At 35.1% G+C, this 27456-nt stretch overlaps 3 protein-coding genes and 1 non-coding gene across 5 annotated transcripts; 2 read left to right on the top strand and 2 right to left on the bottom strand.

The window, feature by feature from the left end:
• Window positions 1-790: 790 nt before the first annotated feature.
• LOC122306257 (probable serine/threonine-protein kinase PBL25) lies at window positions 791-7336 on the top strand. The gene is made up of 5 exons (XM_043118690.1): window positions 791-898; window positions 4970-5230; window positions 5338-5527; window positions 6076-6464; window positions 6716-7336. Exons 1-5 carry the CDS (start codon window positions 791-793, stop codon window positions 7091-7093), a joined length of 1326 nt encoding a protein of 441 aa, XP_042974624.1. The 3' UTR covers window positions 7094-7336.
• Window positions 7337-9810: 2474 nt separating this feature from the next.
• Window positions 9811-22384, bottom strand: LOC122306256. The gene is made up of 7 exons (XM_043118688.1): window positions 22105-22384; window positions 12544-12634; window positions 11168-12260; window positions 10760-11017; window positions 10476-10593; window positions 10302-10360; window positions 9811-10074 (listed from the first exon to the last, which is right to left on the bottom strand). Exons 1-7 carry the CDS (start codon window positions 22382-22384, stop codon window positions 9811-9813), a joined length of 2163 nt encoding a protein of 720 aa, XP_042974622.1.
• On the top strand, window positions 18841-18948 carry LOC122308629. The gene has a single exon (XR_006242148.1). It is a non-coding gene; the product is annotated as a small nucleolar RNA R71 (small nucleolar RNA).
• Window positions 22385-24024: 1640 nt separating the features above from the next.
• On the bottom strand, window positions 24025-27058 carry LOC122307975 (desumoylating isopeptidase 1-like). 2 transcript variants are annotated; one of them, XM_043121111.1, is made up of 5 exons: window positions 26849-27058; window positions 26191-26268; window positions 25962-26059; window positions 25278-25594; window positions 24025-24673 (listed from the first exon to the last, which is right to left on the bottom strand). In XM_043121111.1, exons 2-5 carry the CDS (start codon window positions 26197-26199, stop codon window positions 24270-24272), a joined length of 828 nt encoding a protein of 275 aa, XP_042977045.1. In that variant the 5' UTR covers window positions 26200-26268; window positions 26849-27058; the 3' UTR covers window positions 24025-24269. The 2 variants fall into 2 exon arrangements, with proteins under 2 accessions (XP_042977045.1, XP_042977047.1); XM_043121113.1 differs by lacking the exon at window positions 26849-27058 and adding an exon at window positions 26608-26780.
• Window positions 27059-27456: the final 398 nt, after the last annotated feature.

The raw sequence follows: 27456 nt of genomic DNA, 5'->3' as shown, positions 1-27456 counted from the left end.
TTACATTCAAATACCTCTCAATGAGATCCACAAAATACTATACTATTCACATATATATTAATTCAAGTCATCTTATATTACCTTAGCATCCAAATGCAGTCTTAACCGGCTATTATATGTGTTGAGTGAAGCTTAACGAAATAATTTAAATAATTAAAGGAAGATCTGTATACTTTGCCACCATGATCGTTAATTAATTTATAAAATAATACAAAATACAAGTTTAAGGTATTAACTCTGGGCAAACTTCTTAAAAATTTTGACAAAAGTGAGTTTTGGAAGTCTAGAATTATTCTCGTTGTATTCAAAACACAGATAAAAACACAGCTAAAATTTGGAAAAATGTTGCCGCATGTGTTGTATTCAGTACTGTCACACTTACCGAACTTCCAAAACCTCTCTTTCTTCCTACGTCTCTCCAACTTTTGCAGGGACACTAAATCTACATGCAATTTAGTTCTAAATGGAGGTGTCATTACAAATGGCTTGAGAATGCAGGCAACTACGTCATTACTGTCTTAACTCTTTCTTGTATTTTTTATGCATCAGAATGATGAAGAACCAAAACCATCAACTCAAGGTGGTGAAGCCCTCAAAGGCATGGCTGATGATGGGGACGATGTGTCGATGGCAGGAAGAAGGTGAAGCCAGCAAGGACAAGGTTAAAACTGCTACTGGCAGGCAGAATGAGAAGCTACTATATTCAGTTGAAAATATACTTAATACAAAGATGAAAAGAGCTGAGAAGAAGAGAAGGAAAAAAGCTTAAAAATCAATTCCAGAAAATGCAATGGATGATGACTATGACTTCAAAGTGGACTATGTCAACAAAGAATCTGCCATGAATGTCGGTGATGGGAGCGACGATGAGGATGATGGCAATCAACTAATTGGAGAGGTACCTATGTCCGGTGTCGAGTTCGATGATGAGTGATGGAGAGAGAGTAAACCGTGACTAGATCATTCTTTTCTTTCCTTTCAAATGAACAGCATGCTCGTTATTTTAGTTTTTTGGCAAGATCCCAATTTTTTTTTTTTTTGACAAGAAGACTCCATATTGTTGGATAGTCTAGTTTATGTTGTTATGGTGACAACTTATGGTACCTGAAAAAGAGGAAGATAGTTTATGTCACAAGATTCTTTTTGAGAAGAGATCGGCCATTTTACGAATGAAATCTCAGAAATTGGATTTTCAGCACTTGGTACCCTACATCCATGAATAATGATATATATAAGTTTCAAATTCACAATCTTAGTACAAGCCTTGTACAAAAAAGTGATTTCCATCAAGAGAAAAGTGAGTTTTTCTCCGTGGGGTTCACATTTTTACAAAAAGTTTGTGCAAGGGTTTGTACATTTGTGGCTTGAACTTACTCTAAATCTAGAATTTCCTATCAATTGCCACCCTTGTGAAGAAAAAGTATCATTTGCACCCTTCCAGTTTTGGCAAAAAAATGGACAACTCATGATCCATAGGATTAAAGGTTTAATCAAATTAGTATTTAACAGTCTTAAGACTTTCAGATTAATAGTTGGAACTTTAACTATTTGTATAAGAGTAGGAAAAACGTCATGAGTTCAAGTTATGGAAAGGATAATTTATAGGCAAGATTAAAATGTCTTGGTATTATTTATGGGCATAATATTAAGTCATTGAATATTGATAGATGAATGAAGCCGCCAAAATAAAAATGGTTACGAATGGATCGATGTCGATAGAGTAGACTGTTGTAAACATCGGATTTAGAAGGGTAATAGAATGTTATGATCTTGAGGAATAAAGATTAATCCAATTAGTATCCAACAATCTTAAAATTTTTGGATCAATAATTAAATCTTTAACAAGTTTTTCTCATGACTTTGCAATATGTCACTTCATATTCATTCCTCGTCAAGGGAAAATGGAAATTCCAAGGACATACATAAAAAATACTCAATTGCGAAGACACCCAAAAAGAAAAAGGCTTTATTTCGTTATACAAATAAAATGAGATAAAAATTAAAAATTAAATAAAATATTATTATAATATAATTTTTTAATATTATTTTTATTTTAAGATTTGAAAAAGTTGAATTGTTTATGATTGTGTGAAAATTTAAAAAAATTATAATAATTATATGAGATGAGATGTCTTAATAACCAAATCAGGAAGAGAGAAAGAGAGAAAGAGAAGCCTTGAAAGGAAGATGAGTAGAGTTCTAGTGACGAGAAATCATTTTGGAATATATGAAAACATGATGGGATTAGCTTTATATTTGAACAAGAGTACAATAGCTTGATGAGATCTATTTTCAATTGATTGGAGGATACCACTAGTGACTGTGAAGCATGCTTTTTAACGATAGAGAGATGATACTCTTTCATGGAAGAAGTCCTACTCTTCTCCTCCTTGGTTTATCCATGATATAGTCCTGCACATGCATTTTAAAAACATGCATGCAACATGCAGTCCCCATCTCGAAGTTCAAGAACTTAATTAAAAAAAACTATGGAACATACAAGAGTGTTTCCATATATTGAATAATTGACTGTGAATAAATAAATACATGAATAGGATATAATTTTATTTATTTATTTATATCGGTTTAAGTTTTTAAGACAAGGTGATACCAGAACATAAATCATGAATTTAAATTCTAATTCAACATTTACTCTATTTAGACTGTGTTTGGTTGATGGAGTGTGAGCTCAATTCATCCCAAATTAATCATTGATGAAACTCACTATTTTTTTAACTTTTTATAAAGAAGTTAAACTTATCTCAACTTATTTCATTTATTCAAATATATATTTCAACTTAGTTATATTCAAACTATTAGAAAAACTAGATTAGAATACACAGTGAAAGCGATATTATCTCGTTGAAAATATTTCGGATCTAGAACAATTGTTTCACGTATTCTCTGGCTTTGTTGTTTATCCAAAATCCTTCCGGCGATGGTGGAGTGCGTTACGTGGTAATACTAGAGAAATACCCACAAATTCTACAACCTAGATGTCGGTAGGGGTATAAAAAAAATCGATAAACCAGTAAACTAGACTAGACCGGACCAAACCGGTAGGATCGGTTCGGTCCTGAGTTTGGTTCGGTCTAGTATCAGTTTTATCTTTCTTAAAACTGGTCAAAATCATTTCGGTTCTGATTTTTCTTTTTCTAAAACCGGACCAGACCAGTTTATATATATTTTAATTTTTTATATTGAATATATTATTTATATATAATATATAAATATATATAAAATAGTTTTTTATTATATGATAAATTACTAATTAATATAATATTAAATTTTAAAATCTTATATTATTTTGTTTATTGTATTAATAGTTATACTAATACTATATTACTATATATTATAATATATTACAATATATTATCATTATAGTATTATATACTATAATATACTATCTTATATATATATATATATATATTATATAATATATAATATAGTACATTAAAATCGGTGAAATCGGACCGAATCGAATCGGAAACCGGTAAAACTGGAGTATCGGTTTAGGAGAATAATCGGTGCATAATCGGTTTTGAAAAATATAAAACCGATGCATACCGATTTGATCCTAAATTTTTATCCAAAATAGGACTGAACCGGACCGATTACACCCTAGATATCGGGATTAGAAAAAACTATTTGAGAAAAAGAGCTTGTTTATCCCAGTGTCTCATCCAAAGAAGGGAGGGGCTATGTAAATAGCCCCTCTAATGTAACCCCTTGGCTGGCCAGCCATCAAGTCTCATGAAGTGATTTAAGAGTCACTTCATAACTCTCAAGAAAATGTGAAGAGGTGCATACTATGGTGCTCCTTTCATACAAAAACACCTATGAATGAGATCTACAAAATATTAACTTATTCACATATTAATTAAAATCATCTGATATTATCTCAATATCCAAATGCAGTTTTAATCATCTATTACATGTGTTGAGTTAAGCTTAACGATATAATTTAAGTAATTAAAGGAAGATCTGTATACGATGCCACCATGATCGTTAATTAATTTATAAAATAATACTAAATACAGGTTTAAGGTATTAACTCTGGGCAAACTTCTTAGAAATTTTGACTTTTAGCGAGTTTTGGAAGTCTAGAATTTTTCTCGTTGTATTCAAAACACAGATAAAAACACAGCTAAAAACACAGCTAAAACTTGGAAAAATGTTGCCGCATGTGTTGTATTCAGCACTGTCACACTTACCGAACTTCCAAAACCTCCCTTTCTACCTACGTCTCTCCATCTTTTGCGGGGACGCCAAAAGCTGTCAACCCGTTTCGTGGCTTTTTGGTGAGTTAGTTGAATCTTTCTTTTTTCTTTTTAAAGTTTCATGCATGGGGGGTTTGACGTTGGGATTTTGGTTGAACTTGCATTGTCGATAAGCATTTTTATAGCTATATCCATTATCGAGTTTAGAAGTTTTTTTTTTTTTTTTTTTTTCTCTTCAAATAGTTTATCTAGCTAGTGCATGCAATTTTTTTTTGGGATGTATCGCAAAAGTGGGAATTCAAAGACAAAATAGGGGAGAATAACAGAGAAAATTCTTTGTACAAGAAATGAGTTGTTTTTCCTGTTTTTCATCCCATGATAAGAAATCATCAAAGAAGATCGATGACGGAAGCAAGGGAGAGTTGCCTGGCGCCCCGCCTCGTAGAGAAGCAGCCATTCCACATCAGCCAAGGCTGGGTCAGTTCATCACCTTCACCTCTGCAATTTCATGGAAGCATTTTATAATTACCAGGTTTTCTTTAATTAGGTAGATTGTAGTGAATGGAAATGGCTTCTCTTAAGCGACCGCCTTAATTATTATGAGACTGCTGGGTTTTTAGCATAATTCTTTTAAAAAGTTGGTTAAGTAATTAAATTTGCCATTTTCAATTAATCTATCTTCTTGAAACAATTTATGATTTAACATGGTATCATAATACCTTGTCTTAAATTCTATTTCTTATTTGGAGGTACTCTACGAAAATCTAATTAAATTGTCACATTCACAAAAAGAGATATCTTGTTCAGAAAATCAAAAGCCAAAGGTGGCACCAGTTGAAACCACCAACAAGAAGGATTCCTGTAAAGAGGTTGCCAACAACAACAATGCAGCCCAAGCTTTCACTTTCCGTGAATTGGCTACGGCGACAAAGAATTTCAGACATGAATGCCTAATAGGTGAAGGTGGATTTGGAAGAGTTTACAAGGGGCGACTTGAGAAAATTGGCCGGGTAAAAGCAGTCCTGTTTGATGCTTTGTCTAGCCTTGAAAGCTTCCACAGTTCATGCAAAACTTTTAGAAGATTTCTAGTAGTGATTTTGCGGTTGTTTTCATTCAGGTTGTGGCTGTGAAGCAACTTGATAGGAATGGATTGCAAGGAAATAGGGAGTTTCTTGTTGAGGTATTGATGTTAAGCGCCTTGCACCATGAAAATCTCGTGAATCTGATAGGATATTGTGCCGATGGGGAGCAGAGACTTCTGGTGTACGAGTACATGCCATTGGGGTCTGTGGAGGAACATCTACTTGGTACTACCCCTTTTATATTTCGTTTCTAAAATTAATTATTACAAGTTATAGATAAATATGGGGGTGAGTATCAGAAGTTTGTGGCATTTTGCATTCCACATTATCAGCCTCAAACTATAAAAAGTTGCAATGTACGTTCTTTATTGAGATCCAATAGTCAAGATTTTGTCACGTTATCTATTTCTAGTCTATCTTACCAGTCGTAATTAGACAATGATGCTATTTGTCAAGTTTTAGTAGTAGAAAGATACAAGATGTTAAGTTTGGTAGTTTGGGACGTAAAGTGTAAAGCCCTCTAATGATTTGATTGTGCAAAAGTAACAGACGTTCATCAGTTTTTTCTCTTAAGACATCTATCAGTTTGTCATTTGAGTCTTGGGTTGAAAACCCAATTGTTTAGACCTTCAAACACCTCTCCCAAAAAGCACTAAAACAACATGAGAAAAATGAGTCAATTCCTTTCTCTATACATCTTTTCTCAATAACCATGTTTACCCTGCATCAGAAACTACACTAGAGCTTATCATGAAAAACATTTGGATGTTCAGATCTAGCACCTGGGAAAAAGCCATTAGATTGGTTCACAAGAATGAAAATAGCTTTACAAGCTGCCAAGGGCCTTGAATATTTACATGGTGAGGCCAGTCCACCCGTCATATATCGTGATTTAAAATCCTCAAACATCTTGCTGGACAAGGATTTCAATGCCAAACTTTCTGACTTCGGATTAGCCAAGGTTGGACCTGCTGGGGACAAGTCTGTGTCTTCAAGAGTCATGGGGACATATGGGTATTGTGCTCCCGAGTATCAGAGAACAGGACAACTCACAGTGAAGTCGGATGTGTACAGTTTTGGAGTTGTTTTATTGGAGCTAATCACTGGAAGGAGAGCCATTGACAATACGAGATGTATCGAGGAGCAAAATCTAGTTACTTGGGTATGTTTCTCCTGGCCATTCTTTTTCAAATTTTTGTTATCTTGTCAATTCATTGACTTGAAGGAAAAAGATCGCAGACTTATAAAATGAGCCGTACGACATTTATTTTTAACCGTATGCATTTTTTGGACATTATTAAATGCTTAATAAATACTGTAGAGTACACTTCATGTGTCCATCTTTCTCCCAGTTGAGGGAACTCGAAGATCTTTATCAGACTAGAATGTACTGAATTTGTTTCCTCTTATCAGGCACGACCTGTATTTAAGAATCCTCATAGATTCCAAGAGCTAGCCGATCCACTTCTTCATGGAGATTTCCCTGTCAGAGCACAACACCAAGCAGTAGCAGTCGCAGCCATGTGTCTCCAGGAGGAACCATCAGTTCGACCCTTAATGACCGATGTTGTCACTGCTCTCAGTTTCCTTGGGACCGGTGGTCCGGATGCAGCTGCAGCATCTTCTGACGATCCTTCTCCACCATCTAACCAAATAATGGTGGGTGAAAATGGGAATCTTCATGATGAAGAAAGCACAAGTGAACGACAACAAGCTGTGGCAGAAGCCATAGAATGGGGTTCAACTTCCAGACGTAATGCATCACGGCGTGGAAGTTTTTCTTCTTTGTAAAATCTGCAATTCTGCATGGTAGTGTTGTTGCAAATGTATGATGTATCTCTATGCTAAGATAATCCCTATCTGTCATGAATTTCTCCCGTGACATTTTTATTCAAACGGCAAGGATGATATTGGATTCAAGCAGGGGCACCTGGTGTGCAAATACATATTGTAACCCTCAGTCCTCACAATGGCTGAGAACAAAACTATCATGTTATCTCTTTCATGAAAGTTTAAGTTCAATTGAAGGTGACATGAGGCTGATGTTCGTGTTTCAAATGACATTTCCATATCAGGGGAGAAAACTCCTCAATTAATATATATTTTATTCAAGTCAAAAAGAGCTATAACAATAGTGCCAGAAATGTAAGGTATCGAAAATAAACAGAGGAAGAAGACGGGTTGCAGAGCCAAGTATGAAGAAATTTTCATGTATTTCGCATGGTCCCAATTTATAGAATACATCCAACTAATATAGGCATTGTGCTCTAACAGAATCTGCTAATTACAAATATATTTACCAAGAATGAAATAATAGTATAAAATGTAAATATTCAAAATAAAACAATTAACTATCCTTTATCGAAACTGCATGTAGCTGATGTAGAACGACATGTAGCATCCTTTTTATTATGTAATAGCCCCCCGCAAGAAGGAGAATAGAGGTTGACTATTCCCATCTTGGACAAATGTGACTTGAGAAGAAAAGAAGATAGAGCTTTAGTAAACATATCTGCGAGTTGGTTGTGAGAAGGAACATGAGAAGTTGTGATGATGCCTTCTTGAATTTTGTCCCGAACTAGGTGACAATCTAGTTCAATGTGTTTAGTTCTTTCATAAAAAACTGGATTTGCAGCTATGTGTAAGGCTGCCTGGTTGTCACAATGAAGTAAGGCAGCCTGGTTGTCACAATGAAGTAAGGCAGATTGAGGGTGAGAAATCTGGAGATTAGTGAGTAAATATCGCAACCATGCGAGTTCACAACAAGTAGAAGCCATGGAACGGTACTCGGCTTTAGCTGAGGAGCGAGAAACAACTGATTGCTTCTTTGTTTTCCAAGAAATCAGAGAGTGATCAAGGAAGATGCAATAACCGATGACTGAGTGACGAGTGTCGGGGCAAGAAGCCTAATCAGAGTCACAAAAAGCCTTGAGTTGAAGTTGAGAAGAGGAGGACAATAAAATGCCTTGGCTGGGGGCAGCTTTGACGTATCTCAATACTTTGTGTGCAGTGGCCATATGTGTAGATGTAGGATGATCCATAAATTGACTCAGGTGCTGAACAACATAACATATGTCGGGCCTAGTGATTGTTAAGTATAATAAACGGCCAATGAGATGACGGTATGGACTTGGATCAGCTAGGGGAACACCAGTGGCTTTGCTGACTTTAAAATTTTGGTCAAGAGGTAATTAGAGAGGCTTGCTCCCAAGTGTACCCGAGTCAGCTAAGATATCCATCACGTATTTTCTTTGACATAAATGGATGCCTTTAGATGAACAGGCAACCTCCAAGCCAATAAAATAGCGCAAAGACCCAAGGTCTTTAATTTTGAAATGAGTATTGAGAAAAGTTTTGAGAGAAGCAATAGAGCAAGAACAATTTCCAGCCACAATAATATCGTCAACATATACAACCAATGCAGTAAATGAGTTGCCCTCCAACTTAGTGAAGAGGCTATAATCAACCTTATATTGATGAAACCCAAAAGCAATAAGAGAGAAAGAGAATTTGGAATACCATTGTCTTAAAGCTTGCTTGAGGCCATATAGACTCTTAAGCAATTTGCACACTTGGTGAGGTTCTCCTTTGGTGTATCTAGGAGGTTTACGCATATAGATCTCCTCATCCAAATTACCGTGGAGAACTGCACTGTTAACATTAAATTGATGAATGAACCATCCTTTAATAGCTGCCACTGAAAGTAAGACCCGAACAGTTACTAATTTAACAACAGGAGAAAAAGTCTCCGTGTAGTCAATACTCTCTTGTTGGGTGAAACCTTTGGCAACAAGTCTAGTTTTCAACCTCTCAACAGTCCCATCAGAATTGATTTTTTTTTTGTACACGTATTTACAGTCAATGGCTTATTTGCTAGGAGGAAGATCAGTGATGAGCCAAGTGTGATTCTGTTATAAAGCTTGCAGTTCAAAATTCATAGCTTCACACCAACCAGGGTCCTTAACGGCTTGTTTGTATGTTTGTGGGTCAGAAATAGAGGACATTGAAGTGGTCAAAGCAGTAAACGAGGGAGAAAATTTCTGGTAAGTGAGATAGTTAGAGAGGGAATAATTGTTACTTAAAACAGTGTCTTTCAGCTTGGACAACAATGATGGGGAAGCAGGGAGTGATGCCTGTTGACAGTGAAATTGTTGAAGGTACTGAGTGGCTTTCCTTACCCAAGTTGACCTGCGGAGGAGGGGTTTAGGGCAATGTTTTGAATACCGTACCGAATGTCGTACCGGTCAAGGTACTGAAACGAAATATTTTGGTACCGGTACCGTTTCGGAATAATATTTTGGTACCGATACCATTTCGGTACCGACACCATTTCGTGTACCGTTTCGGAATAGTTTATACTTGAATAAATTATATATATAGATATATATAAGCATTTACTGTATTCCAAAATAATAACAAAATAAGTCATAAATTCAATACTTCTCAATACAAGTCTTAAGTTTTAAGTTACAAACTAAATAAGTTCTTAATCCAACCATTAAATAAAATCACTCATCCTCATCAAAAAGACAATAAGAATCAAGATTCGACATGTTAATCAAAATATTTTCATCAATGTCACCACCATCATCAATATCAACACCAACATTATCAACGTCTTCCTCATTTAGTGAGATTAATGGCTCCTCAATACTTGCCCAATTCAAATCTTCTCCATCAAGAAGCTCAGATTCTTCACTTACCCATTCTTCCATCAAGTCAATATTTTCAAGATTGATTGGATTTAAAGCATCTCTTCCCTTTTTATGCTCCTATCAAAATAAAATCAAATGTAATTAAAAATATTATATATTTTTTCAAAATTGAAAGACATTAATATTAAAAAAATTTACCTCTCTCGCTGCTTCAAGTTATAATGAACAAATACTAAGTCATTCAAAAGTTTATGTACTAATCTATTTCTTTTCTTCGAATGAATAAAATCAAATGTACTCCAGTTTCTCTCACATCCAGTTGCACTACAACATTGACTTAGTACTCGAACAGCAAACTTTTGAAGTGTTGGAACCTCGCAACCAAATTGGGTCCACCATGCAACTATAACAATAATGCAATTATAAATTATTAATTAAATGCAAGTAAAATAAAATAAGATAAAATTTAAAGTATAAAGTCACACTATTTAACAAATGATATTGATAAATGATAATACTTGGATTAAGCTTATCACGTTGGCGGATTGCTAAATCATGTCCAAACTCACCTACTGCATTATTATACAAGTCAAGTTCTGCAATGATCTTATCTTGATCATCAGGATCAAGTTCTATCTTCATAACACAACTGTTGAAGCCTCTTACAACATCATTTTTTTTTAAAGCTGGGGCTATAGAAAATTCCAGGGTTAAGAAGACAACCCGCCGCATGTAATGGACTATGAAGCTGCTTATCCCATCTAGAATCAATGATCCTGGTGAATGGACTGAATATACTAACTTTGTTATTACATCTTGCTTTTATGTTCTCTTTGGCTCTTTCCATTGCATCATACAAGTATCTCATTGCAGCCTTCTCATCCCCGTCAACAAGTCGTAGAACACGAACCAAAGGCTCACTAATTTTAACAATAAATTGATATTGAGCCCAAAACTCTTTATCTTCTAAAACAATTCCAGCTATCTCTTTCCCTATGATGCTTTTAGAATGACTTGATGCAATCCATTTATCACAAGTAAACATTTGTCTCAGTTCTTTCTTAAACAAGAGCAAGCATTGGATACTTAAAAAATTTGTCGCAAACCTTGTAATTGCAGGACGACACAAATCATGACCTTTGGTGAACTCTTGTCTCATCAATGCCAAAACCCAACCATGGTTCTAGATGAACTTTGTTATCTTTTTTGCCTTTTTTATAGTATCATCAATAAGGAGAAAATATCTTGGATCAGAAAAATTCTCTAACATCAAGTTTATGCAATGAGCTGCACAAGGGAACCAGTAGAAAGAGCCATACTTCTGCTGTAACTTTTTTCCTGCAGCTTTATAACTTGCATCAGTGTTCGTTATGAACTGCATAAGATTCTCAGGTCCAATTTCTTGAACAACCTCATCAAAGATATTAAACAATGTTTCAGCATCTTTTCTAAGGCCAGATGTATCAACAGACTTCAAGAACATTGTACCTTTCAGACAATAAACTAAAAGGTTGATTATTGATTGTTGCTTCTGATTTGTCCAACCATTTGTCATTAGTGTACAACCGGTGTCATTCCAAACCTTCTTAATTTGTTGCAAATAATCTTGAATCTCATTTACAGCCATTTTTAACAAATTTCCTCTCAACTCATATAAAGAAAGACTCTTAAATCCTGGCCCGATAGCAGTCACGGCATCGATAGCTGGTTGATAAAACTTAGATTGAGCCGCATTGAAAGGCAGATTAGAATCATACCGCCAGCTTGTAACAGCCATCTTTGCTTTTACAAACATCTCATTCGAACACATAGAACTCTTAATTGAAGGTTGGGCCCCAAGAGTTGTTCTTGGAGCAAAAAATCTACTTAATCCCTCCACTGACTTTCTAGTTCCAAATTCTCCCGACTTCCTCTTACCTTTTGAAAGCTGAGACTGTCCCTCCATACTATTACTATCATCAATATCATCAAATGTTAAATCTATATCGTCTCCAATCTCTGAGCTTATTTTTCTTTTCTTCTCTTTGCTTCTTTTCATTTCATCAAGCAACTCTTTCATTTGCCATTTTACATCTTCAGAGACCTTTTTACATGCCTCTACATTGTCTGGAATCTCAGTTAGATGATACTTCAATCGAGTGATCCCGCCACCTCTAATTATTTTATTACAGTATAAACATTCAGTATTATTTCTTGCCCCTGGCACTGCACGTGCATGGGCCCATGTTGGATCTTCTGATCTTACAGGAGCAAGTGTTGTAGATGTAGCACCGGTTGATTGACAACTAGACATTTTTATACTCCTATAAAACAACCTCATAATTCAACACTTATTCAAATTTAAGTGTTCAACACTTAATAGACTGAAACTTAACATAATTTATCAAATGGATTAAAAAATACTGCTGTCATTTGTAAATTAATTAGCCTCAATAAATTCAAGTTTCTATACATGCATGCATGCGTGTGTGTATATATATATACAGAGAGAGAGAGAGAGAGAGAGAGAGAGAGAGAGAGAGAGAGAGAGAGAGAGAGAGAGAGAGAGAGAGAGAGAGAGAGAGAGAGAGAGAGAGAGATTCAAACTTTTCAAGGTCTAAGCTCCCTTCACAAACTATGCTGATAGAAGAAACACCAGGATCATGACTGTGATCATGAGTGGTGATGATCATGATTTCTGCATATGAATACCAATATAACTGTTATAACTTATAGATTTATATAGTTATAAAACCTAAAAGAGTAACAATAATTTTTTTTTTGTACGTGAGTAACGATAACTTTTTATATTAATTGATGACCATGATGTTAAAAACAAGTAATTAGACACACACAAATTAAAGTAGGAGATTTTTAAAGAGGAATGACATATGATAAATATTAAACAACTGTTGAACAACATATATCCATTGTTGATACACACACCTTAATACTAATAAAGAAAAAAGCATTTTATGTACGACACAAAAAAATTACCGTGCTTATGGTCGTGATCATGATGATCATGGTTGTGGTAATATCCTTTTTTTTTTTAAATCATGGTGTTACTTTTACTTATACTAAATTTTCATTTTCAGTGTTGAGCTCCTAATGAGTGGCTAATAAATCTCTATTCTTTTTTAGGCAATTGAAGGGAAAAAAAAAAAAAAAATTCTATATGGGAGTAGATACTAGATAATAGATCAGATAGCTAATTCTTATTGCTAAATCATGAAATGTTATTTTTTTTTTTATTTCTTATAAAGATTAACAAAAAAAAGAATTCAAGAAGTTAAAACTTGAAAATTAAAATACCTGCATCATCAAATCCGAATGGCCAACCAAAACAATAGCAAATCAGCAAGTAAAATGGGACAAGCAAACCAGCAAGTGTACTGCATAGGCCAAGAAGAGAAGGAAGAAAAAAATTACAGTGCCAGCAACAAGATCAGATCATCAGAGAAGAGAAAAAAAAAATAAAAAAGAGAAATGAGCCAAAATATAAAAAGCAACTAATCAATTTAATGAGTAGTAATTATTAATTTATTATCTTTTTATCTATGCTACCTGTAATGGAGAATTGGAGATGAAGGACTCCAGGAGCACGGGCTGCAACTGCACGGCACAAAGGAGAAAGCAATCCACGCACAGGGAAGAGTAAAAGTAAACCTAAAGACTAAATGCGTAAATGACATAAATAACCTTGACCTTTCACATAAATTACAAAATTTCCATAATAGTAAATCAGCTGAAATTTTTTCAGAATTTCAATTTATGTATCGGCCGAAACACATATTCCGGCCGAAATCCAGAATACCGGCCGGTACAGTCCCCGTACCGGCCGGTACACCCGGTATTTTTATTGGTACGAAATACATATATTTCTGTACCGGTCTAAATACCAGTACGACATGTACCGGTTGGTACGGTACGGTATCAAAAACATTGGTTTAGGAGGGGAAGGTGGAGAAGGATGTGTGGAAGAAGTGGAGGGAGAAGTGTGAGATGAGGATGCTGTGTTTTCTAAAGACGAAGTGGGCTGTCCAGAATTATTTTGGGAGGGTAAAGGAGAAGTTTGAGGAGTTGTTTGGGGAAAGTCAAGGAGGTCTGGAAGTGGTTTAGTAAAAACAAGGTCATTATGTAAGGATGGGTGGTATAGTAAAAACAAGATCATTATGTGAGGATGGGGAAAAATTGAAAGGAAAATAGTGGAAGGGAAATATTGTCTCATGGCAAACAACATCCTGAGATATGAAGGTTGAGTTGGTGCCAAGGTCAAGGAGTTTATATCCCTTGATGCCAAAGGGATAGCCAAGAAAGATACACATGCGACCTCGGAGGGTCAAACTTTTTTCTCCCATGAGGAAGTATGGCTGCAAAACAAAGTGAACAAAAAGTTTTCATGTGTGCATACACTGGTTTTGAATTGAATAAAAGTTCATAAGGGGTTTTGTTTTGAAGAAGGGGAGTGGGGGTTCGATTGGTTAAGTAAGCGGCTATCAAAACACAATCACTCCAATATTCAAGTGGAAGACCTGCTTATATTTTCAATGCTCGAGCGACATTAAGTAAGTGTTGGTGTTTTCTTTTCACAATACCATTTTGTTGTGAGGTGGCCACACAACTTTTTTGATATATGATGCCTTTAGTGTTAAAAAAATCTGTCATTTGAAATTCACTTCCATTGTCACTTCATAAAACTTTGATTTTGTGGTTAAATTGATTTTCAACTAAGTTAGAAAAGGAAGTGATGTAGTTTCTGGTTTTTGATTTATTGTGGAGAAGATACAACCAAGTACTTCTTGTGTAGTCATCAATTATGGTTAAAAAAAAAAAAAGATAGCTTTCTAATGCATCAAGAATCGCATCAATCCGAGATATGAGTAAAAAGATACAGTCAAAAGACTAAAGTATGTCCAGACTGTCTCCTAGCGAATTTCAGATTTGGACTTCTTGTGGTTTCATTTTGTGATTTTTTTTTCTTTTTCTTTTCTTCCAAATTGCTCTCAAACCCCACGAATGTCCTCTTTTGAATTTGACTGGGCTTGACTTGCTGTTTTATAAACTCTGAAATTAAACGTAAAAAAACTGCTTAGAAGTATTCCAATGTAAATAGAAATTTAATTTAAGAATACACATTAATTCTTATGATTTCTATTAACATTTTAGCATTTTAGTCCAATAATAGGGTATTTAGAGTACACTTTCGCACACTCATCACATCTTCCAACTTACTCATTGTTAGTTCTTAGCAATTTTCATATCAAAACAACGAAAGAGCCCAAAGAAAATCACACATAAAGGTCATCAAGTCACACTTTCCAGATTCACATATCAAAACAATTTAAGGAATCCAATAACCCATCAAGATCAATCCACCTATAGCAATCCACAGAGTATGTGTGTGTGTTCTCCAAGCCATAACCATCGTACTACTAATTTTGACACATGCAATATCAAGAATTTCTCAAGCAAAATGTTCAACTCCATAACTCATGGGTATAATAGTGTTTCGTGTAAGGGCTCTTTCTATGGAGTTGACAATAGGTGTATACACACTCATGAAAAATTAGGCAATTATGTACAAGCAACAAACAAACATTGATCTTATGATAGGAATACTAACCAATGAAACTTCCACCAGTCTTTCTAATAGCTTACTTAGGATCAGAACGGTCAACACAAAAGGTTGTAATGTGACTTGGTTTCGGGACTATATGAAAAAAAAAGGATAAAAGGGATTCAAAAACTTCCAAATACATACAAATGGAATTTTATTAAATATCTCAATAGATCATACTTCTCACTTGATGTACTCTCCAACTTTTCAGATCATCAAATAATAATGCTTTTCTTTCTTCTTCCTTTTTTTTTTTTAACAATTTGATGGACCAACACATGCCACTTTTGTATTCTTTCCATTTCTATCAACTTTTTTTTTTGAGAGCTCACTCAATTGAATGCAACTTGTACTCTTTTTTTTTTCTTTTTTTTTTAATAAAAAATGATAAAATAAAGAAAGAGAATGTAAATTTCACACCTAGTATACACTTGGAAGTAAAAAGGGTAATAAATTCAATGTATAGGTTATACTCCAATGTAGAGAGGCATGGATGATATGGGCATATGAAAAAAAAAAGCTACATGTGTTTATTGGTTCAAAGTTGGCTATTAGGAGTCTATGATGGAAAATGATAGTTTGAAAGGGTCAAACGTTAATCCTAAGTTAACCTTCGTCATATCCCAAGTATATCCATCATTGTACCACAAACCATGTAATGATATTCTCAAAAGAAGTGCCTAATTCAACAGATCAATGAACGTTTATCACAATTTGCTGCATTTGTATGCTCTCAATCCTCTCCAAACTCACATGAATACTTAAGCAAAAGAGTTCTCTAGTTACATGTGTCAAACTACCATCTTACCACAAAACTTGGATAAGCGCATTAAGGGTTTTGTGAATGCTTCAGCAAAAATAATTATGGTGGGTTTGGTGAATTCACGAAAATAATTATAAATGAGAATGAGTACACATGTGAAAATGATGCATATGTGATGCAAATTAAAAAAAAAAAAATTGACACATAAAAATATGCCACAGAGTTTCAACAAGCATTTTAAATACTGAATTTACACCACCACCCTCAACTTAAATGAAACATTGTCCTCAATGTTTAAGAATCAAACTTGAACGGGGAGTAACTGAAAATGGTAGAATATACCTGATGAGTGACGATGGTAGCTCGCTAAGCATCAAAGATGGTAACTTGAAATGACGAAATGAAATTATCTTGCAATCAAAAACAAAGAAAACAACAGCAAAAAAAAAAGAAAAGAAAGAAAATAAGAGAAAAGAGAAACAAAACAAAACAAATAAAGAAAAACATACATGGGTGGTGTGGTCAAGGTTGATAGACCGGAGCCACAAGTGGAATGTCTTCCACTTCCGGAACTTGTCTATCAATTAATACTTTAAGGCGTTGACTATTTATTTTAAAGATCCGACCATACTTAGGATCTTCTATTCCTACCACCCCATTTTCAAAAGTATTTTTCACTACAAATGGGTCAGTCCACCTAAATCGAAGTTTTCCTTAGTGCTTGTGAAATCCAAAATCATATAAGTAGATTCGATCATTAGGTTCAAACCTCTTCCTAAGATTATTTTTATCATGAAACGTTTTCATTTTAACCTTATAGAATTTAAACTTGGGCAAATGTTTCAATTTAACTCTTGGTACTTTCATACTTACAGGAATCTGTTTTCCACATTTCTTAGGCAACTCCTCAAATTTCTGTTGCCAAGCCTGTGTGTCATAATCCTGAGTTTCATCAAAAACAACATAAATATCAATAACATCAGATGAATCACTAATAGCATCAAACTCAGAATTCACAAGGGAATATTCAAGGGGATCAAAATCATGAGTTATGTGAACTCCCTTGTCTATGAGTGCGTTAATCATGTACGTTTGGTGGCACTCATCATCTGTTGGTTGTTTCTCAATATAGAAAATGTTGACCTCCATGGTCATGTTTCCAAAAGATAGTTTCATCAACTCATTTCTACAATTTATAAGTGCATTAGCCGTAGTAAGGAAATGTCTACCTAATATGAGAGGAGTTTTAGAGTTTGACTCAACAACTGATTGAGTGTCCAAAATTAAAAAATCAACAGGATAATAAAACTTGTCAATTTGGATCAAAATATCCTCAAGTATTCCTCTCAGTTTCTTAACTGAATGATCAGCCAACTGAAGCACAACAGAAATAGGCTTAATTTCACCAAAATCAAGCTGCAAATAAATGGAATAAGGCATCAAATTAAGACTAGCTCCTAGATCTAGCAAGGCTTGCCCAAACTCATGATTCCCAATATTACATGCAATGGTTGGACAACCAGGATCCTTGTACTTAGGAGGAATTCGCTGTTCAATTAGAGCACTAACTTGCTCTGTCAGAAATATTGTCTTCTTAACATGGTGCTTCCTCTTAACTATATACAAATCTTTAAGAACTTTTGCATAAGTGTGAACTTGTTTAATAATATGTAAAAGATGAAAGTTAATCTTTACTAGCCTGAGGTTCTCCAAGATTTCATTACTAGGATCCAAAGTTTGCATACCAGTGCAGATTAAGCTTGAGAAGGAAACTTGTCACGCTCATTCACACTCAAGGAGCTCATTATTTTGGATATATGACTCTTTATCTCTTTATTTTTTTCAACAACCTGCATAATCAAAGATTCAAAATTTTGATTAGTTTTACTCTGTGCCTCAATAAAAGCATGCAAATTGTCTTCTAAAGAACTCCTAGAAGATGAAGGTGCATGATATGGTGCAGGATATGATTTAGGGGGTTGTGCAGGCTGCTAGTTTTCAGATTTCCAACTAAAATTAGGGTGATTACGCCACTCAGGATTGTAGGTATTAGAGAAAGGTGCAACATGCTTTATGTACATACCTAAAGCATTACATTGTTCCTCATACATCTATCTCATCTCAGCAAATGTGGGACACTCTTGGGCAAGGTGATCTAACCCGCCACACACAAAACATGGTCCAAAAGACTCTGCACGATTAGCCATGTGTGTTGGCGTTAAGTCTTTATTCTTCAACATCTCTAGCTCCCTAGTGAGCATCTCAACCTTAATCTTTAGGTTATCTGCTTCCCCGAGATGGTAAATTCCACCACCATTTAGGTTTCCTGTAGGTCGTGATCTATTTGTGCTCTCAGTAGCACTAGGTTCAATCCAAGTGTGAGCTTTTTCAGTAAGCTCATTGAGGTATTCTATGGCCTTATCAGCATCTTTCTGTAAGAACTCACCATTACACATCATCCCCACAAATTGATGCTCTCTAGGTATAAGTCTCTCATAAAAATACTAAGTGCCAATTCTCATATCCATGGTGAGGACACATACTCAATAGCTCCTTAAATCTCTCCCAAGACTGATACAAAGTCTCACTGTCTTTTTGTACAAATGTGGAGATTTGCCTTTTTAAAGCATTGGTCTTATGTTGGAGAAAGTATTTATTAAAAAAGACCTAAGTCATCTCATTCCATGACCCAATAGATCGTGGTCTTAATGAGTATAGCCAACTCTTAGATCTATCATTCAAAGAGAAAGGAAAGAACTTAAGTCTCACAATATCATCAGTTGCATTTTGACTATGAAAAGTCGCAACTATTTCCTCAAACTCCCTAATGTGCACATATGAATTTTCATTATCCAAGCCTTGAAAAGTAGGGAGTAATTGTATCATCCCTGTTTTAAAATCCAATTGGCGAGTATTAGCTGGAAACATGATACAAGATGGTGTGGCTGTGCGTGTAGGGTGGAGGTAATCCTGAAGGGTCCTAGTGAGTTGATTTTCGTGTTCACTCATTTTCTCAAAATTATAAGAATTATCAAAAAAATGATCAGAAAAACTAAACTCTGACTCTAACACAGGTCTACAAGCAAACCGACTCAAGGCGTCTCTATAACTATGCATGCAAGGTAGAGAAAAACGCAATACTAAAAAAAACTACAAAAAAAATAGAAAATAAAATAAAGATGCAGCAAGCTAAAAGAGGGAACGAAGTTACCGCCTTTACAAACTATTGAAAAGAAAAACTATCTCACAATTCTTCTACTGTCTCCCCGGTAACAGCCCCAAAATTTGATTATACTCAAAGAATAATGCAGTAGTTGTAGCACAGTTTTGGGGTGTCGATTCTACAGGGAGACAAATTAAAAGAATAGTAAGAGGAACAAAGAAACTAAAGAAAAATATTAAATAAGTAATGGAGAACAAAGATTAATTTTAAATGTAAATTAAAGTGAAGCAAAGTGATTAACGAAAAAAGTACTCAAATTTGACGAACAGTAGAGCGTCGGGAATCCCTTGCACAAATCCGGTATTTTAATTATTCTTAATTCATTAGATAACTCAATTAAGAACTCAATTTACGAAATTTCCAATCAGAAGGTATAGATTTATAAACCAAAATTAAATCAAATTTAACTTGTGATGAGTGTACGAAAGTGCACTCTAAATATCCTATTATTGAACTAAAATGCTAAAATCTGAATAGAAATCATAGGAATTAATCTGTATTCTTAAATTGAATTTCTATTTACGTTGGGATACTCCTAAGCAGTTTTTTTATGTTTAATTTCAGAATTTATAAAAGAGCAAGTCAAGCCTAGTCAAATTTAAAGGAGGACATTCATGGGGTTTGAGAGCAATTTGGAAGAAAAGAAAAAGAAAAAAAATCATAAAATGAAACCACAAGAAGTCCAAGTTCGAAATTCGCTAGGAGACAGTCTGGACATATTTTAGTCTTTTGACTGTATCTTTTTACTCATATATCGGATTGATGTGGTTCTTAATACATTAGAAATCTATCTTAAATGGCTATAACTTTGTCTCTAATAAGGATTTCCAAATTCGAACTCTTGAAAGATGTATGTGGCTGCCAAGATAAGTCCTAAAATTTAGGCGATTTTTTTATGCAGAAATTAAGAGGACATTAGGGTTTCTTTCCTACCCTATATAAGCATATCATTAGTATGAAATGGAGGGGAAGAGGAGGAAGCACAAGAGGTAGATTTGAAAAGAGGAGAAAATCACTTTCATGGCCACCGTTCGCTTCAGTTTTCTCTTAAGATTTTTGTTGTCCAATATATTTATGGGTAACTAAATTTTCAAGTAGGGTTATGGATGAACTTACACATTAGATGGTATTTCTAATTTATTATTAATTTATGTATTCGATTTTCAATTGTTAAAACTCTTTTGTTTTATCATTTTCAATTCATCGTTTATGTTTTCTTCTCCGAATAATCATAGAATTTATTCTATTTATGGATTCAATCATATTTTTTTCTATTGAATGGATTAGTTCTTTAATTATGTTTAGACCAATTATTTATTTATATTGATTTAGTTTTTTGCTACAATATTACTCCCTGAATATATTGTCGTTATTGAATTTTTCTCAATAGGGGTAGTAATTTACGTATCTTAAAAGTGGTGAATGATTTTTCAAAGGGTTAAATTTGATTTAATTTTGGTTTATAAATCGATACCTTCCGATTGAAAATTTCGTAAATTGAGTTCCTAATTGAATTATCCAATGAATTAAGAATAATTAAAATACCAGATTTGTGCAAGGGATTCCCGACGCTCTACTGTTCGTCAAATTTGAGTATTTTTTCTGTTAATCACTTTGCTTCACTTTAACTTACATTTAAAATTAATCTTTATTCTCCATTACTTATTTAATATTTTTCTTTAGTTTCTTTGTTCCTCTTGCTATTCTTTTAATTTGTCTCCCTGTGGAATTGATACCACAAAGTTGTGCTACAACTACCGCATTATTCTTTGGGTGTAATCAATACAACCAAGTACTTCTTGTGTAGTCATCAATTATGGTTAGAAAAAATTTGAAACCATCATATGCAATGGTTGAGCAAGGCCCCCATAGGTCACAGTGTATTATTTCAAAACGTTTAGAGGTCTTATGTTGGCTGTGAGGAAATGGCAATCAATGGAGCTTAGCCAATGGACAAATGCAACAAGGTTTTGTATTAATAGATGAAACATCTTTCTTTACAATAGGATCTATAATCAGATTAATACATGGAAAAGAAGGATGGCCTAGACGACAATGCCATAGGTCAAAAACATCTATATTGGGTAAAATAGAAACTGAACCAGTGAATGGAGCAATGGAGAAGGTTGAATGTTTATTGGTTAAAGTGGAGGGAGAGACCTCAGTGCTCAAGAAGTGATAGAGGCCACTCCATACTTCATTTTTCTCAATCGTCGTCCAAGATAAAAGGTCCAGAATAAGGTAACAATTAGACAAAAAAACTAGACAACAAGTGAAAGTAGCGGCCAGTTTTTTTTGCAAAAATTAAATTAAATTGGAAATATGGTATGCATAAAACTTCATGGAGGCAAATTGATGGAGTGAGTTGGACAGAGCCAACATGAGTGATAGAGGCTTCAATGCCATTTGGCATTTTAACAGAATCATTAACATGAGCAGTGATAGTTGTGAGTAGTGAGGTATAGCAGACTATGTGGTCTGTTGCACTTGTGTCAATGATCTAGGGAATATTTGTGGTGTGAAGTGGAATGTGTGCGCATGTAGAGAGGCAAAGAGAAATACCAGAGAGGTTGGGTTGCGGGTTAGGTAGATTGGTAGATGTGAGATTGGACTGAATTAGGTGTGAAGGAGGTTGAGCAGTAGCGGAAGAATCCCTTGGCTGAAGCAAAGCTAGTAGTTGTTGATACTGGGCTTGGGTTAAATCCACTCTTCCATCACTAGTCTTATCAAGGTCAAAAGCATGGGACAATGTAGTTTGTTTAGCAAGAGCAACGGAATTGGTGCTTTTGGTGAAGAACTTACGACCTGGTGGGTAACCATGCAATTTGTAACACCTCTCCATGGTATGACCAGACAAATTACAGTGTGAACAGATAGAGGGCTCTCCATTTCCAGCTTTAAAGCAAGTTTCAAATGTGTGACCAGAAATTTTACAATGTGTGCAATAGGCACAGTCTTTTCTTAAGGGTATTTCTGGACTAATTGATGGTTCTAGTATGTGGTGCAAAGGATCAGTTGATGGCTAAGGCCATGGAATCAAGGGATGGGTTATGGGAAATAAGTTGCTGTTGTCGCTCCTGTTGTTAAATGAGGGAAAAATTTTTGGTCACGGGTGGGAGGGGGTTTGGACATTGAAATAGGTATCATGTAGACCCATGAGAAATTGAAACACACAGTCACGTTGATATCTATCCAGGAGTGTTGGTGCAGTGCCAGAAGTACACATAGGAATCAGATCATAAATTGAAAGCTCATCCCAAAGAGTTTTGAGCTTACCATAGTAGATATTTACAGAGTCTGTATCTTGAGTAAGACTGGCTAGAGTTTTCTTTAGCTAGAAAATCCGTGGACCATTTTGATGGGAGAATCGGGCTTGAAGGTCAAGCCATATGTCGCACGCATCATCAACGAACACAACGCTCGACTTGATAGAAGAATTGATGGAATTTTGGATCCACGACACCACCATGTTGTTGCAACACTCCCAGAGCTGAAGAAGAGGATCCATGGAGTCGATTGGTTTGGAAATATCACTAGAAATAAATCCCAATTTATTTTTGGCACGAAGTGCCTATCGCATAGCACACGACCAAGTGATGTAATTATCTATGGTGAGTAAATCGGTGACCAGAATAACGACAAGATTATCGCCATTATCTAGTCGAAAAGGATTATTGGGATTGCTCAAGTTTAGGTATCGGGCCATATCGATGGCACGAGTGTTTGGGTTAGAATGGGTAGAGATGTGGGTAGAAGAGGAATCGGTAGAGCTTTCAAGTTGTTCTTCCATGGAGATGGCGCTTAGGCTCTTGATACCATGTAAGGTATCGAAAATAAACGGAGGAAGAAGACGGGTTGCAGAGCCAAGTCTGAAGAAATTCTCATGTATTTCGTGTGATCCCAATTTACACAGTACACCCAACTAATATAGGCATTGTGCTCTAACAGAATCTACTAATTACAAATATATTTACCAAGAATGAAATAATAGTATAAAATGTAAATAATCAAAATAAAACAATTAACCATCCTTTATCCAAATTGCATGTAGCTGCTGTAGAACGACATGCAGCATCCTCTTTATTATGTAATAAGAAAAGACATGCAAGGTGTAATTTATCCTAAAAATGCATTACTAAGATAAGCATAACTTTCATCACATTCTTGCCTTGCAGACACCTTCTTCTATGTGAATACTGAATAGCACCTGCCCAACACCCAAAAGCTTGTATTTCCTTGTTGGAACTTTCTATTCAAAGGAATACTCTTCTATTTCTTGGAGAGGTAACGAAGTTTGGAAGGTTTAATGCAAGAAATACAGAACAAGTTCAGTTCCCAGATAACTTGTTTAAGCACCTCAGAAGCTTGTTGGAAAAAGAGGCTGAATTTCCGAGTTCTCTAGTCTAATTCCCATTAATTTGGCATATTCCTTAACTTGTCTTAGATTTAAAAAAAATACAAAAAAAAGATAACACCTTTGGCTGTCAGTTTCTCTTCACTTTTATTATAAAAATCACGACCTCGTCAAACTTAATGATATCGTATTCATGCTCAATTCTGAAGTATTTTCCATCAGATCGATAAAAGCAAGCTTAAATTTAGATGCCCCACAATTTGGGCACAACTTAATCGAGTCAAACCATAAAATGTCGATATAGATTGGGTCTTGACCCACAATAGAGAAATTAACAGTAGTCCTCTTGAAAAGAATATGTTTCCTCCAGATACTAACTCTTTGGCATTGCTGCATTTATATTCTGATATCTTTGCATAACTCTTCTTGTTGCCAGCGCAGCAGCCTCACTTGCACGCAATGTCCCTGTTGCCATGATTGCAGCGAATTCATTGCTTATCTCGTTCTGCACCTTGCTCCGAGCATTCCCAAGTGGGTCTCCCGCAATCCCATTGATTGTAGATTTCTCCTTTGCAACTTTGACAGCAGGTGGCACTGTGTTTTCGGGTGTCCTTGGCTTCTCAGACTTGGACCGTTTCTCTACAGATTTCATTTTGTTATCACTCGCTTTGATGTTTGTGGTCGGTCGCGAAGACTGGCCCATCGAAGGCCTAAATTGTGGGACTTGGGGAACAGCACCAGATTTCATTGTTGTCTCCAGATTCTGTATCATGGGCACTGCAAAATAAATTCTAACGATTAAAGACAAAAGGACAATATTGCTTATTTACTGATCAAGTAAGAAAAAAAAAAGGACAACAATATTCCCACGAATTAACCAACAATAAATATAACTCCATTTCCTCAATTTTGTTAATTTGAGAAATTTCTTTATCAACAGGCATAGAATTGGAAACCCATTCACACTGGGGAAGGGTCCACAGAAAGGGGAGAAAGCAATGAATAAAGAAATGTAGAGATAGAACCAAGAAAAATGGAAGTTTCGAGTAACCCTCCAAGGTAGGGAGATTCTACAAAAGGCCATAGCACTAAGAATACCATTCGCTCAATCTGGTAACACCTCCATATGCGCACAGGAGGAAGGCAGGTGGCAAATAACATTAACTCAAACAGAAACTTCGAGCAAAAAATAAATTTATCCAGCCAAAAAAATAAAATAAAATAAGCCCACCATCCAGTAGGTTGAATTATCACAGGAAGATGCAGAACCTTCGACCACTAAGCTACTTGGGATTAAAACAAAAGATATCACAGCAGATGTCTATACCTATTAACATCTCACACTAAAGGAGAACAACAAATGAGGTCAATAATAACTTACAGATAAGTGCTCCCATTGGACTACTCATAATTTCGTTAGGAAGCTGAAGAATGTAGTCTGGAATGGTTGCACCAACCAAAAACTGAGCAACATCATTGCTAAAGTTATTGCAATTGTGTGTGAGCAAGCTATATGTTTCAGCAGTAAATCGAGGGCTTATTTCCTGAAGATACATTTCAAATACTTCCTTTGGCACATGCGTAACTCCCAATTCTACAACCCTAATCGGTGTACCATATGGTGTCAATCCAGCAGGAGCATGTTGTATGCCTCCCCCAAAGTAGTATTCATTACCGTAAACAACAACTCCGGTGTGCCTGTCATGCAAAAGATATTTACAAAAAATGTCTTGGATTAAAGTATTAAACCAGAGTCAATTATTCCTTCTTGTAAAACATATAGGATATATAAACCTTAAACGAAAACCACAAATAATCCTTGGAAGCATCAATTCAACATATCCTTAGAAGGAAAAATGGCCTAAATATTTAAAGAGAAGCACACAATGATTAAACAAAAAATGCAACACCAATACGAACTAGTTAACACCTATCTGATCTGTGTATCAGCATTTGATATGTCAGTTACACACTCCATACACACCAACATAAAACTTATATCATGCTTATCAAAGGTACTGCCACATCTGTACCATGACCATGAATCAATAATGCGTGCACTCACCATACACCCTCAATAGCCTTCCCCAAAAAAGACGTGGAAAGCTGCCCAGCTAGTCCTTGGCTAAGGTCATAAACATTCAAGGTAACCCTTTGACCCTCCTGCCGCAAGTTCAAGGAACTAATACATAAGAACTTGCAGAACACAAGAGGAGAAGAAACACACATACAAAGGACGGTAAACCTTTAAAAAAAATAAAATAAAAACGATAAAAATTAAAAGAACTACATACCTCGGCCATGATACTACTGAATCAAAAAGTTCAGAACACGATGCTTTATGAATCGTAAATAAAATCGATCAAGAAGACCTAAACAAACCAGAACAAGGACCAATTAGTATGGCCTATGAAACACATCAGAGCACAAAACCAGCCACGAACATGACAAAAAATGCAAATCAAAACGACTCCGACTTCGATAGAATGAGGTTTAAGAAATCGAAGCAATCAACAAAGAAGATTTCCATTTGTTTAAGCTTCCGTTAAAAAAGTCATAAAAGTCTTCTAAGTTTGCATAGAAATTGGTCTCCAAAACTAACCGCAAGCCGAAGGCCTAAATCCCAAAAATCAGATAGAAACTCCACAATATGCCTACACATATATTCAAGAATTTGAAAAATAATAAGAGTTGACGAGGATAAAATGTACCAATTGAAATCCTCGAGCAGAGGAAACAAAATTAGAAATCGGATCTCACAAACCAAAGGCAACTTTCAAACTCCCACGGGAAATCCATCAAAGCTCCTTTCCAAAACTCGGGGAAAAAAAAAAAAAAAAAAATAGAGGGAAGAAGAAGAAAACTTCCACATATTCAATTGGAGAAAATCCCGAGAGATCGATCCTGGTTTGACATGTTTTGATAAATAAAATAGTAAGATATAGAATGTACCTGAGGTAGAGGAGCGAATCACGAATCCTTGGCCTTGAGGAAGAAAACGCGTAAAACTGGAGCCAAACGGAGACTGAGAAAGCGGTGGGGAACTCTGTTTATATAGAAAGAGAGATCAAGATTCTCTACGACCACCGGGAGGGGACTCCTCGAATCCACATTCTTTGTTTCATGGCCTTCTAGATTCTGCCATTACCAACACGTTGCTGTTTTGACATTTCAAAACGGCGACCATTTTTTATTTAATAAATTTTTCTTTTTTATTCACTCCTTTATAAACAATAGATAAATTTGACATCTACCGTCTATTAATAAAGTAATTTTTGATACAATTTTAAAATATATATTATATTTTTTAAAAAATAAAATTTATTATTAAAAGTTAATTGATTATATATATAATAAGTCTTAGATTTGTTTTAAAAAGAGAGTGTGCAAAACTTATATATCATAAAATTAAAAATATCGTTTATCTTATTATTTAATATAGTTTCTGAATTTCAAATTAGGATGGTTATTGTTAACTTTAAATAATTAATTTTATAAAAAAATAGAAAATGAATATGCTATACGTCAAATTGTAAATAATTACTCATAATTTTCACACA

The sequence above is a fragment of the Carya illinoinensis genome, chromosome 4, assembly GCF_018687715.1.
Source record: "Carya illinoinensis cultivar Pawnee chromosome 4, C.illinoinensisPawnee_v1, whole genome shotgun sequence".
Classification (NCBI taxonomy): domain Eukaryota; kingdom Viridiplantae; phylum Streptophyta; class Magnoliopsida; order Fagales; family Juglandaceae; genus Carya; species Carya illinoinensis.
Note: the sequence above shows the minus strand (reverse complement) of the source record. Positions and strands in the feature narration are given on the sequence as shown.

Bases quoted from the DNA above. Each gene is read 5' to 3' on its own strand.
- LOC122306257 (XM_043118690.1), top strand. From the start codon at position 791: ATGGATGATGACTATGACTTCAAAGTGGACTATGTCAACAAAGAATCT. The intron at 899-4,969 runs GTACCTATGTCC...TCTTATTTGGAG, and splicing joins GCAATCAACTAATTGGAGAG to GTACTCTACGAAAATCTAAT. The intron at 5,231-5,337 runs GTAAAAGCAGTC...GTTTTCATTCAG, and splicing joins GACTTGAGAAAATTGGCCGG to GTTGTGGCTGTGAAGCAACT.
- LOC122306256 (XM_043118688.1), bottom strand. From the start codon at position 22,384: ATGGAGAGGTGTTACAAATTGCATGGTTACCCACCAGGTCGTAAGTTC. The intron at 12,261-12,543 runs GTTTGAATCTCT...GTTGTTTTATAG, and splicing joins GGGAGCTTAGACCTTGAAAA to GAGTATAAAAATGTCTAGTT. The intron at 10,361-10,475 runs GTATTATCATTT...TTATTGTTATAG, and splicing joins ACGTGATAAGCTTAATCCAA to TTGCATGGTGGACCCAATTT.
- LOC122307975 (XM_043121111.1), bottom strand. The intron at 25,595-25,961 runs GTGAGTGCACGC...TTTGCATGACAG, and splicing joins AAGGCTATTGAGGGTGTATG to GCACACCGGAGTTGTTGTTT. The intron at 24,674-25,277 runs GTAAGTTATTAT...TTTATTTTGCAG, and splicing joins TCCAATGGGAGCACTTATCT to TGCCCATGATACAGAATCTG.